The following is a 23,722-nucleotide window of genomic DNA, read 5'->3' on the forward strand; positions in this document are numbered from 1 at the left end:
ATCGTAAAACAAAAGCTTTAATCAAGGTCATATTTTGAAATGCGCTAAGAGGGGATACTTTGTATCAAGTTAATTGTGGATTTCAGTTTACACTTTGGCAATGACTGCAAGCCTTTAACCTTCTTTTGTTAAGTTCCAATACTGGAAGACCTTATCTACAGTCTAATCTTCGTTGATGTCTGGCTCCTTTTAAGCAGATATGAAAAGCATGCTTTCTGCATGCAGGCACTGAAATGTGCGTGTCAATGTAATATATAAAACCACTTGAACAAACAGAAGTTCATAAGGCTGAAGATAAGCTGTCTTCCCAAATCAACAGTGTGCACTTTTAGAGTAAAAAATGCAGCATCCTGCTCTCTTCCCCTAGAACAACAGCTACAAAATCTGTATGAACTAAAGATTTTGTTGCTTAATAAATCCATACAGGCTGGTCCTTCAGTCTACAAATTAAAAATTCTCTCTTATGCATTTACAGCCAGCAAACCTGGAAGAAAGACTTTGTCTTGGAGCTAACTCCTGAGCATTTTGAGATCATTCATCATGAAGTATGTAGTACAGGAATGGCTCAGAGTAACTACCTTGCTATTCATAGCTCAAGCAGTTTCTGCAATGGTTCTTCCCAATGCCACGCTCTTAGAGGAACTTTTGGAAAAGTACATGGATGAAGATGGTGAGTGGTGGATCGCCAAGCAGAGAGGGAAAAGGGCTATCACAGACAGTGATATGCAAAGTATCTTGGATCTTCATAATAAATTACGGGGTCAGGTGTATCCACCAGCTTCCAATATGGAATATATGGTAAGGAAAAACGGATAGTGACATGCAGAAAAAAATGTTCTTAGAATAGTTGCTATCACTTTATAAATCAGCATACTTTCAGTCTTAGCTTGCTTGTTTTCTCATTTAAAGTACTTGTCACTTGTTTGTCTTTTTTTCTTTGTACAGGTATGAACTGTGAGATAAAAATGCCTGTTTGTGCATCAAGTGTCATGCTCTACTTATATTAATGTGTTTAATCTCTCATAGCTCTGCTAAATTTAAGTGGCAGTTCCTCAGTGTTAGGGGCCAATTTCCAAAATTGCAGTACTCAATAAAGTTGATTGTAATTGTGGCCTAAAATTTAGCATCTGAGAAGAGAACTGAGCAATGAAGTTTCAAGATAGCATGCATGTATTCTTTCCCATGCTTCTAGGTTGGATGGCATTTCTGAACAAAATGAGGATCTTACAACAAGAAAGTCTTCTATTTAAGTTGGCACATGTTACTGGAGGGCTGTATATTTCTGTGTTCAAGTTAATAATGTAATTTCTGTTTATTTTTTTTTCCTTAAGAAGCCTCTATATTTGGACTATTATTAGTGGCAGTAAGTTCCATGTTTCTGAACTTTGTTTTTATGCCATACTTCAAGGCTAATTCTATCTCTCCTTGCTAAGTAGATGAAATCAGGTCATTAGAGCTTTTAAGAAGTCTAGAGCTTTAACAAAAATGAGCAAGTTTTCTTTTTTCTGCACCTTTTTCCTGTGTCCACATGGTATTATTCTCTTGTGCATGAACAGACTTATCTGTTCATGCACAAGAGAAAGAGCATTGGTATAGGTTGAGTTGTTTATTTGAAATATTTTACAGATTTCTTGTTACTTTCCATGACAGAGGTTTATATTAGCACATTTCCAGATAAAAATATCTTTCCTAGACTGGAGTGGTGACTTTCAGGTTGGAGATCTGTTTGAACTGAGTATATATGAGTCCTGGAGAAGCCATACTTGCTTAAACCATCAGTGCAATCATAGGATGGTTTGGGTTGGAGGAGACCTTTAAATGTTCTCCAGTCCATCCCCCATTCAAGGCAGTTTAACTTAAGCTTACCTATGTGAGTGTTATTGACTAAGAGCCATCAGGAATGAAATCACAGGATATATTGCCACATATCATCTCTAAACAAAGGGATGATAATACCTGAAACCCCTTTAACCCATTCAGTTACAATTGTCTGCACAAATTCGTAAACTTTGTTTTCTGTTGCAACTTTTCGAGACCTTGCTATAATAGAGGTTAACATTTTGCTCCCAGTCACTCAGGCCAACTTTTTTCTGGAAAGCTCAAAAACAAGCTATTAAGTTTTTTTTTGTAAAAGAAGAATTGGGAAGACTGTTGCTTTCCCTTGTTAAAATACTGCAAGCCTTTTTCTTGAGATTCTCTGAAAGTGTAGGTATTTGTAGTTATGTGGCTTTTTCCATTCCTAATGCCATACTACATTTGCCTGTCTTATATATCTTGGAAAGGAGAATTTGGATATACTCACAGAAGTAAGGTTTTTGACAGCTTTATTCAAAGATTCCTCCAGCACTGCACACACTTGGGCTTAAACTCTGTGTTGGGTCTACATCTGGAACAAGTTTTTTTGGTTTTGTTGTTTTTTCTGTGCTCTCCAATGGTGTCTGAGCCAGAGAGTACAAGTAGCATGGAAAAGCAATTACCCAGTTTTAACATTAGGATGTTACTCAGAACAGGGCAGCAGCTTTCAAGAGAGTGGGATTCAATTTTGGCATAATATCCTAGGAAATGAGGGATTAGGATAGGCAAGGGTTTGTGACCTGTGAAAGGGTCTGTTTAAAGTGTGTGGTCAGAGGGATAGATACCTGTGGAGGGTATGAGAAGGGTGTGGAGAGAGCCTGAGTGGTCAAGCAGGTGTTGAGGAATTGTGATGGAGAGAAAGAGCATTTCAGGAATGGATACGGTTAATCTAAGACCTGTGACTGTGATTTGGATCAGAAGTTTATGAAACTACTTTAAGAGCACAGACATTTGCTGAGGGAGGCCATTTGAAAAGTCTAAACCTATTAGTAAGTGGGGAGGAAGATTGTATCTGGAGGAAGCAGGGGAGAGTTGATACTGGGAATGGGGACAGGAGGGTTCAGAAGACAGTGGGAACCACATGCTGCTTGAGCAGAATGAGGAAAGGACAGGACTGCTGATTGTTTGCACATATATTTTTATGGTACTCCTAGAGATTTTCCTTTCAATGTCTTTACAAAGATAATAGTGCTCCAGAAGAAGGAAACCATCCATCTAAATACTTACCTGATGTTCAGCAAGATAAATGAGTGCAGCTTAAATTCTACTGTCTACTTTTGGTGTGGTTTATTAATACAGACATGCTGGCAAACATGTCTCCTGCTATTGGCACACTCATGTCCCTGTAAACTGTCCTTTGTGTTAGTAAAGCCTCTCCTTTTGAATAGAGCTAGTTCTGCTTGAGGGAGTGAAGTTTTATGTCTCACTGAACCCGAATGGAGATGAGCAAGGTCCAGGTGCCTCCCTGATAAACCTCTATCTCAATAAATCTGTGGTGTAGTTGAGAAATTTAAGATACCCAAGAGTGCTTGGAGCTGGGAGAAGTATGTGGGGGCTGCATGCTCCCACTGCACTGTCAGGTTACCTGAGATGTTCCAGACTAAAAGGCAGCTCTGGCTGAAGTGCCTCTGTCCTGCTCCTGCCTCTGGAATGCACCTGAGTTGATGATGAGACTGATCCAAGTACTTAAAGAATCAGTTTTAATTTTAAAACGTGTGATTTTAAGGGGTTTTTTTTCCACTCTGAGTCATGACACTACCTCCCTGTGTGGCAGAATCAGATGAGTACCAGTGCTGATAAAAGAACATTGGAATGCATAACTGAGGAATGGGTGGGATTGAGAACCACATTGGGTAGGAGGTATTGGTTTTATTACTCACAAAGTCCAGCCTTACCTTTGAGATAAGGCCTGCAGCATAAGATCTTGGTTCTATTACAAAACAAAAAAGAAAAAAAAAAAAAAACCAAAAAACTAAAAACCCCAACCAAACAAAGCAAAAAAAAAAAAAAAAAAAACAAAAAAAAAAAACCATTCAAAAAAACCCCAAGGAAAATGAAAAAGTTGCATTACTGAGCTGTACACTCTTCCCATATGCTTTGAAAAAGCAAACATTATTGGGCTGTCATAGTTCAGAGACTTAAAGTTACAGTGCAGGAAGATTCACAGCAGCTAGGTCTAATGAACAAAGTGTTCTCATGGTTGTCTGGCTGAACTTACTGGATGAAAGTTCATCTTCCCAAGTACTGTGGCTCTGGTGGTGAGCAGTAATGGATTCCTAAGATAAAAGGATAAGAATAAAGCATGTGAAAAGAGAAACTTCTGCAATGAAGCACCCCAGCTTCCAGCAGACAGCAGCTAAGGGTCTTCCTCAATCTGCTGTTGTACTTTTTGCATCAGATGGAATAGTCTCACATGGAATTTTCTTTATTAATCTGAAAGCTTATGATTCCACTTGTATTTTTTGAATCCATGGCATCAATTTTCAGAGCTCTATAAATTTAATTATGTAGTGGGTGAAAAAGTACATTTGTTTTCCTTTAAACTTCTATTTGATGCCTTACTTTTCTTTATTGTGAGAAATAGTAATTTCCTCAGTGATTACAAGGCTTTCAGCTGAAGAATCCTAATTCCTTTACTTGAAAACTGTTCTATGTGAAAAGCTGTCCCATTTTGCAATGGTTGTCCTGTTTTCCTTTTAATGCAAAAGGGACAAACCAAACTGTGGATAGTTATGGCATACTGCAAATTGTTATACTGTATTTATTTTCTTCACTTCCTAATAATTTCTAACATTCTTTTACTTTTTGACTTAGTGTCCTACAGCTGACATGTTTCATAGAGCTATTGACAATGACTTCAAGATCTTTCTAATGTGCTAAGAGGTCATTTACTACACCACTGTGTGTATATATAGTTGGCTGTTTTCTCCAGCAATGTCCTTATTACTTTGTATTCATTCACACTGAATGCTAGAAATCATTTTGTTGTCCAGTCACTTAGCATTAATGAGTCTCCTGTCTTTATCTTTCATTTTTCCTATCCTGTTTTTACCTGTCTTAAATAGTGAACACTATATTGCATTCTCTTTTCTTGGGCTTTTGCGGAGACGGTGTGCTGCAGAGACCATGGACACATCTTGCAGGGAATCTGAAAACTATTTTGTATTCTTAAATCACTTCTCTGTCATTTATCACTTCTTCCTTTTCCTTACGATAGCTTAATTTTGTTTGTTTGTTATTTTTAAGTAACTTAGGAACTCTGTGGAAAATTTCACTGCACTTGCATGTTGACACCTTCAAGGTGTAATATATGTGGGAGTAATTATCTGTATATTTTTTTAACTTGCCCTATAAAATCATTCCAGTGGAAGTCAGTTTTTAGTCTGTGGTTTCTCAGGATCTTCTAGAAGCTTCTTAAAATATTATCAACCATGTGCTGGTTTTTGTTAATGAGGTAACAAGACAGATAATGTACTGCACAGTAATCAGAAGTGTAATGAGCAAGTTCTTCAAGGTTCTTGAAGGATAGTGTTTAGTCCTGGCAATTTGATGCTGTCAGTGTTTTCAGTTTTGGCTATTGTTTCTTAAGGCTGATTTGGATCCTCCAACTCACCTTCTGTCTCTTTTCCTGTATGGAAGAGTTCTGGTGTGGGAATGTGCATAAGCTCCTCTGTAGGGAGCAGTATTGCAAAAATTCATTAAACTCTTCTGCAGTGGCCTTATGTGACCTTATGACTGCATGTTAGATCATTCTTTCCTAGACCTTCTCCTTCAAAGTTTAGAGAGTTTTTGGGTTGTTGACATTATGACTTAAATAGAAAAAGAAAAATCTTTATTTGAGGTTATGATGAACAGTGTGTTATGAAAATGCATGGCAAATGCATGTTGTATATTTTTTTGTTTGGATTGCTTTCTTTTAAAGAAAGGTGTAAGGAACATTTTCTCTTTACTGTGCGCATGAATTTAACAGCGCTGGAAAGAGAGGAGAGAGGAATGAGGTTTCCCTGCTCCCCTTCTAAGGCACCTGAGCAGAGCATAGAGCATTGTGTCATACTTTGTCATATGGTTTGTTGTGGATTCATGTGAAGTAGTTCTCTTATTCAGCTAGAAAGGGTTTGCTGCATATTAATAAATTCCTACTAGTTAATAAAAAGGCGAAAAACTTCCAGAACTCCTAATCTTTTTTTTTTGAAGCATTGGTTGAGTATCATGTACTGAAATTGGAAAAACTTTTTTTTTTTTTCACAATAATTTCATTGAAAACATTGCACCTTAGTAAACCTGAATATATTAATGAAAACCAATTTCCTTCATGGGTATTGCAGTCAAGACTATGAAAATAGTCATTATTATTTGGATAGTGGAAGTTGTTAATTCCTCTGTATTCCAAACAGTTGTAGTTTGCAAAATAAAATAAATCACCAAGAATAATATTCACAAAAGTAATTTTGGTTAAGGAATTTATATTTAAACCATTCTTTTAGTATTCATTCCTTGATGTCATACATATTTTCCCAAAGAAAGAAGTGAAATGATTAATGTGAGATCCCCATTCCATACATGTGCCTTTGCTATACTTAAGAGTATTCAGGTTTCAACTTGATAGATAGCTGAGCATTTCAACCTGGTATTTCTTGGCCCCAAGCCACGCACTGCATTTTGTAATTACTGTAATTGGAGACACCAGTGTCTTCTAGGGCAAGGAAGTCTTTGCTTATTTCGTTATCTCTAGTCTTTTGGCCAGATCCTGCCAATAAATACCAGGGATGTCATTGCAAAGCCCATAACTTGCTTGTATAAAGTTTTACTTTGGAAGACTTGTGAGGAAGGTACAAAGTTCTAGAGGTGCATTTCAAACAGTTCAGATTAGAATATTTATTTGTGTGTAGTTGCACATATTTTGTTTATAGCTGTGTATAGCTGTACATATTTTGTGTATAGCTGTACCATATAGCTGTGTGGTTCTTCAGGAAAATTCTGGATGTGTATCTGGCAGCAGTGTTGGACCCATATTTTGTTCACAGAGGAAGAAAAAAAGATATATTTTTTCTTAGTTTGGTATAATGTTTGGTATAATATTTCTGTAAGTCTTAGTTTGAAAATCTTGGTAGTGATGTGTTGAAAGTGCTAATACCATATAATTCCTTTCAAAACCATGACTAATTCATGATTTCTATGAAGGGCTTTATATTTTGGGAGGCTTGAAGACTTGCCTCCCTTTCAGTAGCTTCAGGAAGACTTCATAAGAAAAAAAAATTAGGAAATTTTTCTTATTTAGATTTTTTTAAAATTTTCCTGTAGGCAATCTTCTGTTATAGTTAAATAGAAACCATTGGACTTTGGATAAATATGAACCCATTAGTGCATAGAGCTCTTGCATAATAGTAAAAGATTATTCATGGTATCATAGGGACTGAATAGGGATCAAAATAAATTTTCTTGCTATTTTTGCGATGCATTTAGGTTCTATGATCAGTTTAATCAGGGAGTAGCAGCTCCTCTCTATGTGTCTCTGTATGTTCCTAGATTAGATTTTTTTTTTTTTATTCTTGTAGTATCCCTAGGAGAATTGAAACAGCATTAGAAAACATAAAGGAAGGCCTTGTAATGCATACACAGGTTTTGGTGAATTTTTTTGTTCTGACAAAACATTTTGATGTCTCTGTTTAGTGTATCTTACCCATCACCGAAACTCTTTAGGGATGCTTGATTAAAAACAATTCCTGTTCCTTTTGAGCAGAGGGCTTTGGTTTGTGGAATTGCCTAAGTGGCTGAAGAGCACTTTGGGTGCCAAGAACAGAGCAGCTCTATTCAGAGGGAACCTGCCCTCTTTCCCTCTGGTTTTCCACTTTTCTGCTTCACTTCAAAGATTGGTGGAAGTGCTTCAGCTCCTTTGCCTGTGCTCAAAGGCTACTGACTCTGCATCAAAGAGCACAGTGACGTTGACTTATCCTCTTATTCTCCCTGGCAGTTTTAGCAAAGGATTGTGCAATGTGAAGTGGCCAAGGAAAAAAAGTGGTATGACTTCTATTGATGTAATGCCAACAACAACTAAGCAACTCCAAGTAAAGAAACTGAAAGTGGAAAGTAGCAAAAAGGCTCACTGTCTCAAAGTTTAAGGGAGCTCTCCCAAAATAAAATAATTAGCAACACAGGACAGACACTGTTCATCTTTTGCTTTTGAGAAGTTTTTTATCCCCAAATTACAGAAGATCATTAAATATTAATCAGCAGTAGCAGAATCTAAGCTGAAGTATAACATATGAACATAAAACAGAAAGAATCAATGAAATCTATGAAAGTAGCTCCCTGTTGCCTGCCATTTTCATATTTGCCTTGGAATCTTCCTCAACTATTTTTTTTCTTTTTAATTGAGAAAAAAATACTTATTTCCTAACATTATTTCATTGAAATACTAGATATGAAGTTATCCTGTTCTATGTAAATATAATCAGCCTTAGATTTGGTGTGAGTCACTATCATTAAAAAAGTGTGATTCAAAGCAGAAGGCTATCCTCTAGTAATATGAAGATGGACAAATTTCACTTTATTATGAAAGAAGATAACAGTTTCTTCAAATGAGGCTGTTAAATCCCGGATTTGGCTGCCTGATACATATCACAGTAGATTTGTCCTGAATTCCCTGTTGGATCTTTAAGTGGTCAGGGATTCCTTTAATATATTTTCCAATGTTTTTTTGAGATTTTATTTGAAACTATTTCTGAGAGTAATGCCAGGTCACAAATGATCAATGAATGCTTTCTGGCAGTAAGTTCAATTCACTTATGTCAAAACACAGTGGTCATCTTTTAAAAGCATTTCGTTTGACACATATTTGAGATACCACAGCTAATTCCTGTTCAAAGTCCAGGAAATTCTGTAACATGTCTAAAACTGCTGCATGAAAGCAATCAGTTACAGTGAGTTTAACCTGGTAATCACTACTAGGATTTGAGGTAAGGACCTGTGCTCTGGTCAGTTTGTGATTAGCTATACATATTCATGAATAGTATTTGTAACGAATGTGTGCAATTCATAATTTGACAATGGACAAACTAGAGAAATCAAGATCAGCTTTCATGCTGTTGCTTCTCTTCTATTCCTGTTAGAATATAGAAGTTGAATGATTTTTAGTCATGTCCTAATAGACAGTCTCAATGCACTCCTTTTAAAAAGCAGCAAAGAAAATGCACTGTTTCGGAACACCTTGGAAAGCTGAATATTCCAGCACGGTTTTCTTAACATGCTTAGAGTACACAGAGACTTAAACGTGATTAGTCATGTCTGCTGGTTCCTATTCCTGGTTTTACTTCTTCAACACAAGGAGCTCAAACACTTGAAGCTGTAATAAGGAGATACTTCTAAATATTGGTGCAATTTTTTCAGTGTTTGGGAACAATATTTTTGGCCATATACCACTTTCCTGTTTCCAGGCAAAAGCCGCAGTTTTCCTGCTTTTTACTCTTTTCCAAAAGAGTAGCTGAAACCTCAAGGTCTATTCAGGGATCTCTGCCCAGTTTAAAGCTCTATAAACTCCAGGCTGCCACATGGTAGCATGTAAGTTCCTTACATTTCACTTCTAGCCAGGTAGTAGTTTTCCAGCATAAAAGGCCTGTCTTAACTTTCTTGGTAGAGGAAAGTTTGGTAGTTCTAGCTATTCTTTCTTTGTGCTTAAAGAATATACCAGTACTAGTTAGTGGTGTTGGGGTTTTACTTTCAAGAGAAATCTTGCCTGGTTTTTTTTGCCTGAGTTTTTGTGGTCATGCTGCATGAGGGACCTCAGGCAGTGGGGAGCCCACATTTTTTTTCTGACTCAAATGACTGGAGGTAAGCATCTCAGTTGAGTGAAAATTATTTGCTTTTCAGATGTGCTAATTAATTATGATTAGTTTTCATGGACTTCCTTCAGTATTTTTGTACTGATGAAATTGTCTCACCGAAGCATGACTCAAAGACAAGCTGATGAAAACTGCCAATGCCTGTTCATCAAGAAGAGATCACGTCAAACCAATCCATTTTTACTCTTTTAATCACCCAGTAGTTAGGGAAGTAGTAGGTACCGTATTTTGACTCTGGAGAGCTCTTGACACTTTCGACCCTGATGTTTTTGGGAGAGAAAATTGACAGAATCTCGTTTTAAACAAGCAGAACATTGAAGGTGTTGGACCCTCTTCTGTTTTGGTTGGACACTTATGACATGTGTGATCAAGGAGTACACCTGAAAACTGCAGTGTGTGTGTATATATATATATATATATATATATATAACACACACACACACATATATATATATATATATATATATATATATATATATATATATATATATATATATATATTCTGGGGACAGGATGGGGTTGTTTTAAAGAACATGATTAAAATCAGAACTTGAGAAGTAGGAGAAGTAGAAGTAATGGCCGGGGATGAACATGCTGAAACTTAAGCAAGGTATGGAACGAGGAAGAAATCAAACTGGTGAAGTACAAGGGATAAAGTGTAGTGGTAAAACTGCAACATAAAGATGCAGGAGTTGCACTGACTTAAAAAATAATATGTGGCACCAATCTGTAAAGGGAGTTGTCCATGTGTGAAGCTGATGAGAATTTGTCTGAAATGGAAATGTCCATTTCTGGTCTACTCATTCTAGAGAGAATAAAAGAGATTAATAAGATTGATTATGAAGACAGAATATGTGATTTATGAGATGATTGAAGGAATGAAGCAGCTGAATTTGGTTAATCAGGGAAATAAATAAATAAAGGTAGTTACAGGAAAGAGAGAGATTTCTTTTTATGTGACAATAAAACATCAGCTAGCATAGCAGGGTAGGAGGTTTAGGTTGCATACCAAGGAGATCCTCTACTCTTAAAACCATAAAAATCCAGAAGGAAATAAAAGTCAATATTATTCTGAAAGTACTGTTACTATTTCAAATTATAAAAATGTGGATAATACACATACATTTGGCTCAGTGGAAAAGGCTAGATAGACTACAGTCAGGATCAGTCTTTTGAAGTAAGTTTTAAGTGTACCTTTCCATTTTTCTGTGTTGGTGCCATGCAGGTGATTTCTAGTTTTCAACTGTGTTTCTGGCATATTTGCTCATGGCATTTCTCATTCTATGTTTCATCTTTACTTTTTTTTTTTTTCCTTCTCAGTGTCATTAGTCTTAATACAGTGGATTCCTTTAAAAAGTAAATAAATGCCCATACTGTACCGTGGTATTTACTTTACCACTCTTTCCCTATATTTAGAATGTATACAGCAATGAGGTATTTATACTATGCCATGGTAAATGTTTACTTTCAGTGGTGCCCACTGTACTTACTTTTCCATCTTTACTGAGCTTGAATTTTAGCTCTTCTTTAATTTCTGTATAGTCCCAGTCCATATGATTTTTTTCTGCCTTCCAACATATGAGAAAATATATTCAAATAAAATGTTACCACTGTTGAGGGTTTTTAAAAAATTATTTTTGCTGGAAAATGTTTTTTGAGCTACTGGCCTTTGCAGTTGCAATACTTTTTGGTGTAATAGGTGGACTCCTGCTGGTGTGCCTTGGATGAGAATGTACATTTTTGATTTAATACTCATGCAACACAAATAGTGGGATTCATCTCACAAAGCTTTTGATGTCTGTGGTGTAGGTGTCTGCATTTGGGCCAGTCCCCTTTAATTAGTAGGGAAAAATGAGAACGTCCAATACACAGTTTATCTCAGTTAAAAGTGGGTGGCTAAAATTATCTCCTTCTGTAGATGCTTATTTGTCTATGTAACTGCAAAAGTTATTTAGATAATTAGCTCAGATGTAGGTATCTGCTTTGAGGCTGTTTAAATTCAGGGTACATTAATCCCACCTCATGTAATTTGTTTGGCTGTTGATGAATTTTAATTTAAGATGTGGTAGTCTCACTGAAACAGCAGCTCCTCCAATAAGCAGGACATTTGTTTCAGTCCACACTGTACCTAAATCCTGTGTTGACAGAGGTTAAATTCCAAAATTTGAAGTCCAGTATGTAAAGCTAAACTGTGGTTTATTTAAATGTGATATGGTGTAAACCAGAAGCAGTCATAAGATCCATATTTTCTGCAACATCCCTGCTGCAAAATGTGCAATCTTCTGGGGTAGAAGAGGAGTCAGCAGCTGGAGGAGTAGCTGCTGCTACCATTTAGTTTAACCTGCCCAGCTGGGTTTTGGCTTCAGACAGGGAAGTGTTTGAGAACATTTGTGAAACACTGATAGTGCCATATCTGTGTGTCTTTGATGGTGAACTAGTTTTAACAGGATATTGATGAAAGAAATGCCTGTGTTGACAACTGTTGTGGTGCCATTCAAGCAGATTTGTAGAGCAAAAGAATTGATGCTGAGAACCTGACATTCATGCTAATTGCATTTCAGGGTTTGTTTTTTTCTGCTCTGTCTCTCTGTGTGGAATGAACACCCATGAACAACTTCAAAGTGCACTCTAGCAGTGTTATGCAAAACAAAAGGAATAGTTTCAAGGAGGTTCATACTGCTGAGCAATTTGTGACATTTTCAGTGTGTGCCTATCTCAATGTAGAAAGCCAGCCCTGATGATGGTACCTTGTCCAAAAGATAAATCTCGTGGTAGTTTTCTGACAAAGTGAGCAATACTTTTTCTTGATAAACAAGTTGAATTACCTTGCATGTAGTATCAAATGATTCCCAGTCAAAGTGCTGGGAATCAGTTACCTTGATGAACTTCCATCTTCTTGTGCTCCCTTCAGTACCCTGCATTTACCAAGGAATTCTCATAGAGCAGTCATTGAAACCTGGTGACATCAGAGCATGGATGAGGGAACTGCTGGATGATAAATCAGGTGCTGTGCACACCTGTTTTTCAAAAAATTATAGTCTCCCTTTTTATGGAAAGAAATTTCCTATATTTTTAAGTAACAGTGTTTGAAGTTTAATTCATCCTTTGGCAAACAAAAGGGTCTTTGTCTATAGCTATGCAGAGATTTCTTTTCAACTTTACCATTTCTTTCAAAGAGTTGTTTTAAAAATGTCCTTAGTTTAAATCTGTAAAATACTGACTGAGTATTGTGGAAAAACTTCTTGAATTAAGCTTAAATCTTAATTGAGGTCAGCTCTATATTTATTTCAGTAGCCAGATTTTAATATCACTAATGACATTGTGGTTAAAATTTGAGAAATGCTTACTTCTGGTAGGATGTAAAATAAATAGATTGCTGTGACTCTTCATATTCTTCCATATTTATTCTGGCTTCTTTTAAAATCCCAAACAACTTGGCAATTTAAAGATCACTAATTGGTTTTGTATTTGAACTTATTCATTGTGTTATTTGATCTGAATGAACATGAAAACTTAGGTGTTTATCTTTGTTTGTATATGGAGATGCTTTATTGTTTGAAACCCAAAGCTTGCCTTCATGTAAGTGAAATAAGGGAATGCTATTAAAAGCACAAGAATAAAATTTGTATTCCATTAAACAGGTATATTTTAAATACTTAGGGAGATTATTTTACCTGTTTGTTTCATTTAGCCTACTTTGTGCATGAAAGGCATTATATTTAGAACTAATCTGACAGGATTAGTATGAAAATACTTTAAACAATCTTTTATCTTTAGAATTAAGATGCAGAGCTTTTCTTCATAGAACTTCAATTAGAATAAGTAGTTGAGGAAAGAAATTTGGATCTCTTATTTTAATTACTGAAAGAGAAGAACAAAATTCAAGGTAGTATCAAAAATGTAAAGCAGCTGGCTCCTTTCTGTTCTTGATCCCATCTCTGAAACATGTTGATAATTCAGTGGAAAATCTTCAGAATTCTTCAAATTCCACCTACATGTAACTGTAGAATTGGCCTTTAGAAATACCTGTAACCTAATTTTCTTAGAGTAAGCTATGATGTGGTATTGCAGTATTACAGATTTCTTGTACAAGTTTTTAATTTTTTTTCAGAAATTTCATATGAATTCATGTTACTAGCACCTGTGTATAATTTTTGCATTACTGGAGTAGTCAGATATAAATTAAAGATAGTTTTCCAAGTGGTTGCATCAGGGATTAGGATATCATTTATAGAATCACAGAATTGGTAAGGGTGGAAGGGACCGCTGTGGGTCACCTGGTCCACCCTCCCTACTCATGCAGGTTATTCTAGATCACATGGCAAAGGACAGCATCCAGATGATTCTTGAAATCTCCGGTGAGGAGGACTGAGCTCAGTCCTCAATCTGTTCCAATGCTCAGACACCCATACAGTAAAGTTCTTCCTCATATTTGGGGGGAGCTTCCTATGCCTCAGTTTCTGCCCATTGCCTCTTGTCCTATTGCCTGGCACTACCAAGAAGAGCCTGGCTCCAGTCTCTTGGCACCCTCATACCTGGGGTTTTTTGTCCCCAAGTGCAGGACCCTGCACTTGCCTTTGCTGAATTTCAGATGGTTCTTCTCTGCTTGTCTCTTCACCCTATCAGGATGATTCTGAAGGGCTGCAGAGCTCTCTGGGCTTTTTCTTGCTGCTCCCAGCTTTGTATCATCAATGAAACTACTGAGGAGGCATCTGGCCCTTCATCCAAGTAATTCATAAAAAAGTTAAACAATATTTGGTCCATTATTAAACCCTGGGGTACACCACTAGAGACAGGCCTCCAAATAGACCCTGTGGCACTGATTACAACCCTGAGATCTGCTGCTCAGCCAGCTCTCAACTCACCTCACTGTTGACTCAAGTCTGCAGTTCTTGAGTTTGCCCATGAAGATGTTGTGTGAGACAGTGTAAAGAGCCTTGCTGAAGTCATGGTAGATGATATCCACTGCTCTCCCCTCATTAGCCAGGTAGAGGGAAATCAAGTTGGTCAAGCATGATTTAACTTTTGTGAATCTGTGCTTACTACTCCTGATCACCTTGTCCTTCTCATTGGTAGAGATGGCCACCAAAATGGGGTGCTCCATTCCTTTCAACAGATTGAGGTGGGGCTACTTCTGTGGTAGTTTCCTGGGTCCTCATTCTTGTGCTTTCTGAAGATTGGGGTGACATTTGCATTTTTTCAGTCCTCAGGCACCACTCTGATCTCCACAAGCTTTCAGACATGATCGTGGGCAGCCTCACTATTGTGTCTGCCAGGTCTCTCAGCACTTTTGGATGCATCCTGTTAGGACCCATAAACTTGCTGATCTCAAGTTTGGGTAGGTGTTCTCTGACCCAATCCTACTTGACAGAGGGAAAGTCTTCCTGCTATCATTCCATTACTCTGGTCTCCTAGATCAGAGATCCCTGAGGGCTTGTCTTGTCACTGAGACCCAATGCAAAGAACGTGTTCAGTAACTGCCTTCTCTGTGTCCTGCTGCCAGGGGCCCCCTCCATTTAGTAACAGGCCCACAGTATCCTTAGTTTTTCCTTTGTTATTGATATATTTGACAAGTCCTTTGTTCTGTCCTTGTCCTCGACCAGATTCTTGAAGGGCCTTGGCCTTCCTTCTTTCATTTTTATTTCCTCTGACAACCCTGGCCTGACCCTGCTTCCATCTCCTGTGTATTTCCTGGCTATGGTTGAGTAATGGCAGGAGCCCTTTATTCACCCACGCAGGTCTCTTGCTCTCGTAGCCTGATTTCTTGCTCATCAGGATGCCTCATCCTTGAGCCTGGAGAAAACGGTCCTTGAATATCTTTCCCTCTTTTTATTTAAGATCATTATAGTGATCCTGGAGACTGGCAAGCCTTTTCATTTCTACATTGGTTTGGATTTGTGTTTTATGGTTTCTGTCATGGTAGGTTTTGGAGACACAAGTAATTATGACTTCTAGCACTTGTATCTCTCTTTTGTCTACTGGGTGTAGGAGATTAGCGATGCTTTATTCACATTTTTTTTCTTTGAAGTTTCTGGTAATCAAGAAAGTGACTAATCTCTAGGAAATTCTTTGGAACGGAGATATTTGGACATTCTTCCAGAATGTTTTATAAAATTTATACTCATTAGTAGAGAGGTGGGTTTTTTGTTTTTTTTTTTTAATTTTAACTTCTGTTGAAACTTCTATGTTAACTTCTGTTTTGGGAAGCAGAAGCTTTGATGAGAAAATGAACCCATAGAACAATGAACATTGCACTTAACGAGTTCTTTCCCCCTTTAGTGCAATTTGCACTTGACTGATTTTTTTTTATATCTGAATATGTAACACTTTTGATATTTACTCCATCACATCTCTAAATATACTTAAGTGATTAAATGAAAAGGAAATTAAGTTATGTCTTGGTATTTATAAATGAAGCTGCTTCAAGTAAAGTGCGTTATGATGAGGCCTAGAAAGTGGTAAGTGTGCTTATCTCTGGCTAGGTAAGGTAAAGGGAGTAAAGACAATATCTGGTACTGTGGACGAAGGCAGAGAAACGGTTAAAGAAGATGGAATTTTTTTTCAAGACCATATCCAATTTCAGCCGTACTTGGAGTGTGGGTGTTCATCTGTCAGGAGGATTAATGATGAATTTCAGTTTTTCATTGAAAAGCTGTACTTTCAGAGGTCTGGATGGCTCTGTCATGCATAGCTTTCATCACTCTTTAAAGAAAATTTTGTTAAAGGTAATTACTTCACAGGCTTGAAGAGCTGATTCAGGCAACTACTATTGATTGCCTAGCTCTAAACTTAACAAAAAAGTATAATTATTTCAGTAAAATAGCTGCAAAAAATATTTTTAAACTTGTGTGGTTAGAAAAATAGAACAATAGTACAATTCCTTTAACTGTAACTGATTTTTTAAAAGTGGAAAATGTGGGGGCGTGCTTTACAAGAGAATATCTTCTGTCTTTCTGGAGGTGGTAAGAGCTATAAGAAATTGTAGCTAGCCTGTGAGGTAGGAAGGTCTAAAACTGAGCAAGTGCTGAAATTTTTGTTCTATCATAAGTCTAATTTATTCTAAATTTGTATTTCAGAGTCCAGTTGGCAAAACCATTCTTAATAGCAATTATTCAGGAAATATATTAACTTTATGACTCGTTAATCCTAAGAACTAAATCTACATATTATAAGATTTTTAGGTGGCAATACAATATATGCAACAAAGACAAATTGTAGTGGCTTTTATTTTAAAATAATACGGTCTTGTGATTTTGTGGTGGAAGATGAAGCAACCCTGCTACAGCCTATAAGAACAAAGTATTTATGTGGAGGAATTGTGATAATCATCATGTGTTTTTACAATGGGTACAATAGGGAGAAGAACATTTTGTGGTGGTGTGACAACTAAAGGGAAGGGGAAAAGAATTATACAATTATACAATATATTATATTATATATATCAGGATTTAAGATTAGAATATTTATTTCTGGAGATTAAATGTTGTGTTTATGACATAGAAATAGTGGCCTAGGAGAGTGAGTGGAAAATTTGTACAGTTTCCTAAAGTCAGTGGTCTTTGTATCCATAGGTAGGTTAACAGATTTATTCTGTCATTACTATACTATTTGAGTATTTCTGTCAAAATAAATGTTGCATTTTGGGAGTCAAAATATACCCTGCAAATTGTTTACTTGCTGATAATATTAATAATAACAGACAAAATGCCATCCAATGCATGACAGATTTCTGAAGAAGAGAAGCAAGAACACATATTCTAGGATTAAATTGACTGAATAAAGTCTTTACATATTTATAGTCTTACATAACCAAGGACATACTTGTTTTTGATGCGTTATCTGATTAATAATTTGAAAACTGCATATCAAAATCCATAGAAAAATAAATTTTAGCATGCGGAATTTGTCTGTTATATTTGTGCAATCTTTGGCTGTGTTGATGAGTTTTCTGCCTTTTATCTGCGCCAAAAATTAGTAGACACGATCTCCAGTGTCTGCATGGGAATTTGGGTCTGGAAATACTGAATTAATGTTATTTAGATAGCATAGTCTCACTTAATGAAATTTAGTCTGAACATATGACGAAATACTTCAGGTTCTATCAACATGTTTTTCTTTACTGAAGGCATTCTAGTTTCCTAAACTGAATGTTGGTATTAGTCGGGTATCTGCAAACTATTTCTACAGCTATCAGGAAATTCCAAAAGCCAAGCAAAATGATGGATACTTTGCACTAGAGCGATGGACCACTTTGAGCAAACCCCAGCTTAGTGCAGTAAAAACTATTCTGCACTATATTCACAGTATGGTATGACTTTTTTCAAGGAGAGTATGTTTTAGTACGCTTTTGAAAGAAAGAAACTTGGATTTGCCTTTCAGCTACAAGCTTATTCTTCGATCTACCTTAAAGAATAAAAATTAAGGATAAACAACAATTCATAATCTTTTTTTTTACTTCTTCTAAGCATGCCTCTTTACTATCATGAATGTCCCTTTTTTTGCTAACCTATCCATAAAATCAATGAATGACAGCCTTTTTCTAGTTTTCATAATTTGCATTGGAATTGTGTATTATTTCAACAAAAGGTGGTTATAGAAAAGGAAGAGGAAATCTCATTCACTTCACATAAACTATTAGTTTAGAGGAAATAAAGTCTTGTTTAAAAGCAGGTTGGATAATACCCTTTCATTTAAGAAAAATGCCCATTACTGAAAAACAATCTCACAAGACAAAAAATGCCCTTAATTTAGCTTGGAAAGTTGAGCTAAGCCTTTCAGTTTCATATTTGTGCTTTATTCAACTGCAGCATGGCTGCATGAGGTTTTTAAAGGGAATGCTGAGAAGGGATTAATACTTTTTTTTCTCTTGGTGAAAGCATTTTTCTTTCTTGCAAAATGCAAATGCAGCATACATTTTTTAATTCTTACTTCTCAGTCTTCTGCCTCAGTCAAAGAAACTTCAAAAATAAAAAAAATAATGACAATTTTTCTTTTTCTTTTTTTTTTTTTTTTTAAAGAATAAGATACACACCAAATATTTTTAAGGAGATTTCCCTTTGTTTTGCTTTATATTTCAGACATGGGACACAGAACTAGAGAGATCTGCAGAGTCATGGGCTGAAACCTGTCTGTGGGAGCATGGACCAGCAAGCCTTCTTCCATCAATTGGACAAAATCTGGGGGCACATTGGGGAAGGTAGTTTAAGATACTGTTTTGTGCAATATATGAGATTTTTAAAAATCTAACAAAATTTGCTTGTTAATAAAAGGAAAAAATGGCAGAAGCTACAACTTTTGAATGATCTAATACACTTTTACGGTCTTTCCTAGGTACAGGCCTCCAACATTTCATGTCCAGGCATGGTATGATGAAGTGAGAGATTTCACATATCCCCATCCTCATGAATGCAATCCGTATTGTCCATATAGATGCTCTGGTCCTGTTTGCACACATTACACACAGGTATGTAGGTGTGCTTTGATTTTAATCACCTATGGAAAAGAGTGACAGAGACTCCCAGCTAGGTTGTGGTCTGACAGAGCACACTAAGCCTGCAGTACATTCCACAGCACAAATGCCCAAAAAGGATTTGTTTAGACTCCAAGTTAAAAGCCCTGGGTATCAATGACAAAGTAAGATTGTCTTACAAATCTTTAGATTTCATCCTCTTAAATGTCAGCAGGACTGAGGAAAAAGCTCACAAGCCCCTGTTAAACTGAGTATTACTGCTCAGTGCATTTCGCATTATTTGGATAGCTCTTCCTGTAATATGTTGAAGAAACAGATAATTAAAAAAAAAAAGCTTTCTTAGGTGAATTCCTCAAACAGTAGTCTTAAAGACCTTATTTTAACTTCAGAAAGATTTAAAAATTAGTGATAATGTACTTCCTATTTCTGAAATCTGTGTATCTAGCCAGATTTTTTGTTGAGGGGTACCAGTCATGGTTTCAATGAATGGGAAATACATTATCTTCAGATCATATTATGGTACACATATAATTTTTTTGATATAACATTGGAAAGCTTAAAAATTATTAATTTTTAAACCCTTCTTTTCTGTTTACTAGCATAATTTACAATTGTATCTAATCTTAAAATTAAGTTACCTCTATATTCTTATTTACTGTATCTATAATCTGTAATTACATTCACTATTATACACGCAAGATCAATACATAGATACAGCTTTTTTGTGGTACTAGTTCTTCACAATAGTTGTCTCTTTCAACTCTTAAATCCTGCTGGATTTACAGATTTGGCTTAACTTGACTACATAGATTTTCAACACCTGTCATATTTTTATCATTTGAAAATTCCAGACTTTTTAATTCTGAAAGATGAATAGAGGAGTACAGCCACCTTAGGTTGCAATGGCATAGAAGCATATTCATTTAAAACCCATTACTTGGGTCTATTCAGTGTATGAGTATTTTTGTTATTGTTTTTATCCTTTCTTACCTCCTTTTACTGCTTAAAAATTCTGTTGTCTCAGTCCAACCAATCCAAACCCCTCTGGGTCTTTAGGTTTTACTGGGAACTCCAGCACACAGGACCATAACTTCCAGCTCACAATTATCAATTAATTGTGATTCCAAGAATCAGATCTTCAAATCATGTTTTGTAAATGTTTTGCTATACTTTCAAATATATGCTTAGAACATTTGTATAAAATTAGAGGCATATCTTTACCAGCAAGGTAAAACTTTTCTCTCTGATAAGAATATAACTGGATGGCCTTTGACACTTGTAATTAGGCCACTTCAAGCCATTTATAACAGAGGGGAATACATCACTTTGGTAATTTGAGCTTTGTATATTGGAGATAGTTTTGTTTTTAAGTTGATCATCTTTGGTTTTCCTCTTTTCTTTCCCATAGGTTGTTTGGGCTACAAGTAGCAGAATCGGTTGTGCAATTAATTTGTGTCATAACATGAACATCTGGGGGCAGATTTGGCCAAAAGCAGTTTATCTTGTATGCAATTATTCTCCTAAGTAAGTAGATTGACACCCAAAAATATCTTGAGGGGGCAAGATACTTTATAATAGTCCAGGAAATAATATGCAAGGAAACCAGTCTGGATTTTCTGGTTTTTGTACCGTTTCAATATAGAGCATTGTTCCCAAACAGCCTTTGGCTGCACAAACACTCTTTCTGGTGCTTCAGTTTTCTGGCTTGTGTTTTGGTACATAAACAGCATCAGAGACATTTATTATAGTGTGATATTTTTCTGAAAAATAAATGTATGTCCCCACCATGACTTAAAGGAATGTGTAAAAGGAAGCCCACGGTTAAGATCAAATTTTGTAGGATATTCCATCTAGGAGAGAGTGAAGCCCATTCTCATGAAGTGGAGGAGTTTAGTCTTATGGTGCTATGCCAGTCTAAAAAGATCCTACAGTGATTTATGTCAGTTCTTAATTTTTTTTCTTCATGGACTTTTCAACTAGATCCTGTGTATTTGGTGTAGAATCATAGAATCATTTGGATTGTGAAAGACTATTAAGACCATTGACTCCAGCCAGTAACCTAACGCTGGCAAGTCCACCACTAAACCCTGTCCTTGAGTGCCACATCTACACACCTTTGAAATACCTCCAGGGATGGTGACTCTACCACTTCCCTGGACAGCCTGTTCCAGTGCTTGGCAACCCCTTCAGTGAAAAATGCTTCCTAATATCCAATCTAAACTTCCCCTAGTGCAACTTCAGGCCATTTCCCCTCATCCTATTGCTTGTAACTTGGGAGTATCAGAAGAATGTTATCATCTATGTGCCTGCTGTTTTTCATTATTTATTTCTTGATATATTAGGTGCTGTTTAATATTAACATGTTAATATGCTCATTGTTTAAGGCATTTTTTGCTATTTTTTTCTGTTAAGGGGTAACTGGTGGGGTCATGCTCCTTATAAACCCGGCCGCCCCTGTTCTGCATGTCCCCCTAGTTTTGGAGGAGGTTGTAGAGAAAACCTTTGTTACAGAGGTATGTACTATTTCACCATTACAACTATAAACAGGAATAGAAATGAATCTTTCCTTTTGATTTCTTTCCTCACTGTGCTTTAACAGAGTGGGATAAAATATATTGCATGTGTGCCCAAAGACCAGTTAGGCCCTACTTTACTGTGCTGGATGGGAATATGTACTTGTGATACATGAGGCTGAGTTTCACCAGAGGGAATGGAGTGCAGTGAACTCCTGCTGATAAGTGCTGATTCAGGGGTTTATGTACACAAAGATGGAGACTCATTGTGTGCTCTTTATATGCCTTTCTGTAATTACACTGGAAGTCTATGCAGTAATTTGTTTATAGGGAAAAAAATATCTCAGTGACATGGATATGGTGTGTGTGAAAAACCAAGAACAAAGCTAGAAGACGTTAGTAATTAAAGAAAATGTCAGCTAGGATGATTATTAACTTAGAATTTTTGGAATAGCATTTATAACACTGAAACACACTGTATTATGAAGCTGCTACTTCTTTTTGTTCTACTCTGTGAACAGCTCATTTAGCAATTTTTGTTAATAACTTCTGAATTTCATATGGACCATATGAAAGCTGCATGTGTGTGCCCAAATAGCTTTCCTATGGTTCTAAGTAAGAAATGTAGATACAGGTGTAAGTGTTTCAGAATTATTTTCAGAATCATTTTCATAATATATTTATATTATATGTATGAGTAGAAGAGCCTCATTTTCAAGTGATTGTTACTATGAAATAAGCTTTAATAGCACACTGTCTATGAACTTGGTAAAACTTTGCCCATGTGAAACAGAGATTGTCCTTGTCCAGTTGGTTCTGATGGCATGAAGATATGAAAACAGGAGCGTTAAGAGCAGTGCCATACTTCAGTTTTCCTACACATGCTGGGAAAAAAAAGTATATCTTTTCTCACTATCACAAACATACTTGAGGTGTTCTATTAATCTTGAGTTCTCCATCTTATGAAGCAGTGGAGACTTTTCCTTGCTTTCTTCATTTGTCCACTGTTTTATAAGAACAAAGCTGTTTTACCAAAACATAGTAAGGGATTTACATTCCACACCAATTTTATTTTTCTTCTGAGAGATTTTTTTTTTTACCCATTTTCTAAAACAGAGGATTCAGAAAGACCTTATTCCCCCCATGAACCAGAAGAGGAAACCAATGAGATTGAACGTCAGCGATCCAAAGCCCAGGATGCAACTGTGCAAAGCTGGCCGAGGACACATCAACCTTCAGCCTCCACAGGCACTGATGACAGTGAGAAAAATGAAGTGATAAGCACACAGCAAATGTGTAAGGAATTTACCTGATTTGCAAGTGGTCAACAAAATTGAATTTTCTAGTATCAAACTCATTACAGTGAATTTGCTTTTTGCTTGTTTTAGCTCAGATTGTTTCATGTGAAGTAAGGCTAAGAGATCAGTGCAAAGGAACAACTTGCAATAGGTATGGTAAATTTTACAGTTGTCATTTTGAGATTTTTCTGAAAGGCTATATTTGTACATGAGCTGGAATATTTCCCCTTTTTGTAATCCCAGGATTTAAAACCAAGTTGTATTTAATTCTCTTAGGTATGAATGTCCTGCTGGCTGTTTGGATAGCAAAGCCAAAGTTATTGGAAGTGTACATTATGAAATGGTAAATACTTTTAAATTGGATTTTGTACCAGTAGAGTGTTTGATGAAATGTCTTTTCTGTTGGCATACTAGTTAAAATTGTATTAAGAATGGATTTTGAGGATGTCAGCATTCACCAAAACTAAAAGCTTACAACAAATGTTTAAGAAAGCATCAGATGACATAAATTTGTATCTGCTATTCTGTGTGTACTGTGCAAATGAACTTCATATGTATACATACACAGAAGTAGAATTTTTGAGTCCACATATTTACATATAAATATGTGAAGGTGGGCCTAAAGGAGGAGTACAGCAATTTGTGGGTATGCTTGTATAAATTGTTTCAGTAAGACGGACCTGCTTGTGTGTGACCTGAATACTAGCTAAGAGTATATAATTTACTCTGTAGAACAGGAAAACAGTATAG

General features: G+C 36.3%; 1 protein-coding gene across 1 annotated transcript in view; it reads left to right on the forward strand.

Annotated features, from left to right (window-relative positions):
• The first annotated feature begins 519 nt into the window (after nucleotides 1-519).
• Nucleotides 520-23,722, forward strand: part of CRISPLD1 (cysteine rich secretory protein LCCL domain containing 1) — a 35,440-nt gene continuing 12,237 nt past the window's right edge. Inside the window, exons 1-8 of the mRNA XM_058031653.1 lie at nucleotides 520-798; nucleotides 18,770-18,888; nucleotides 19,023-19,155; nucleotides 20,570-20,685; nucleotides 21,574-21,674; nucleotides 22,791-22,970; nucleotides 23,063-23,123; nucleotides 23,249-23,315. Coding sequence (XP_057887636.1) covers nucleotides 541-798; nucleotides 18,770-18,888; nucleotides 19,023-19,155; nucleotides 20,570-20,685; nucleotides 21,574-21,674; nucleotides 22,791-22,970; nucleotides 23,063-23,123; nucleotides 23,249-23,315 — 1,035 coding nt within the window. The 5' untranslated portion in view covers nucleotides 520-540. The remainder of the gene's footprint in view (nucleotides 799-18,769; nucleotides 18,889-19,022; nucleotides 19,156-20,569; nucleotides 20,686-21,573; nucleotides 21,675-22,790; nucleotides 22,971-23,062; nucleotides 23,124-23,248; nucleotides 23,316-23,722) is intronic.

This window comes from Melospiza georgiana, chromosome 1, assembly GCF_028018845.1.
Source record: "Melospiza georgiana isolate bMelGeo1 chromosome 1, bMelGeo1.pri, whole genome shotgun sequence".
Lineage (NCBI taxonomy): Eukaryota > Metazoa > Chordata > Aves > Passeriformes > Passerellidae > Melospiza > Melospiza georgiana.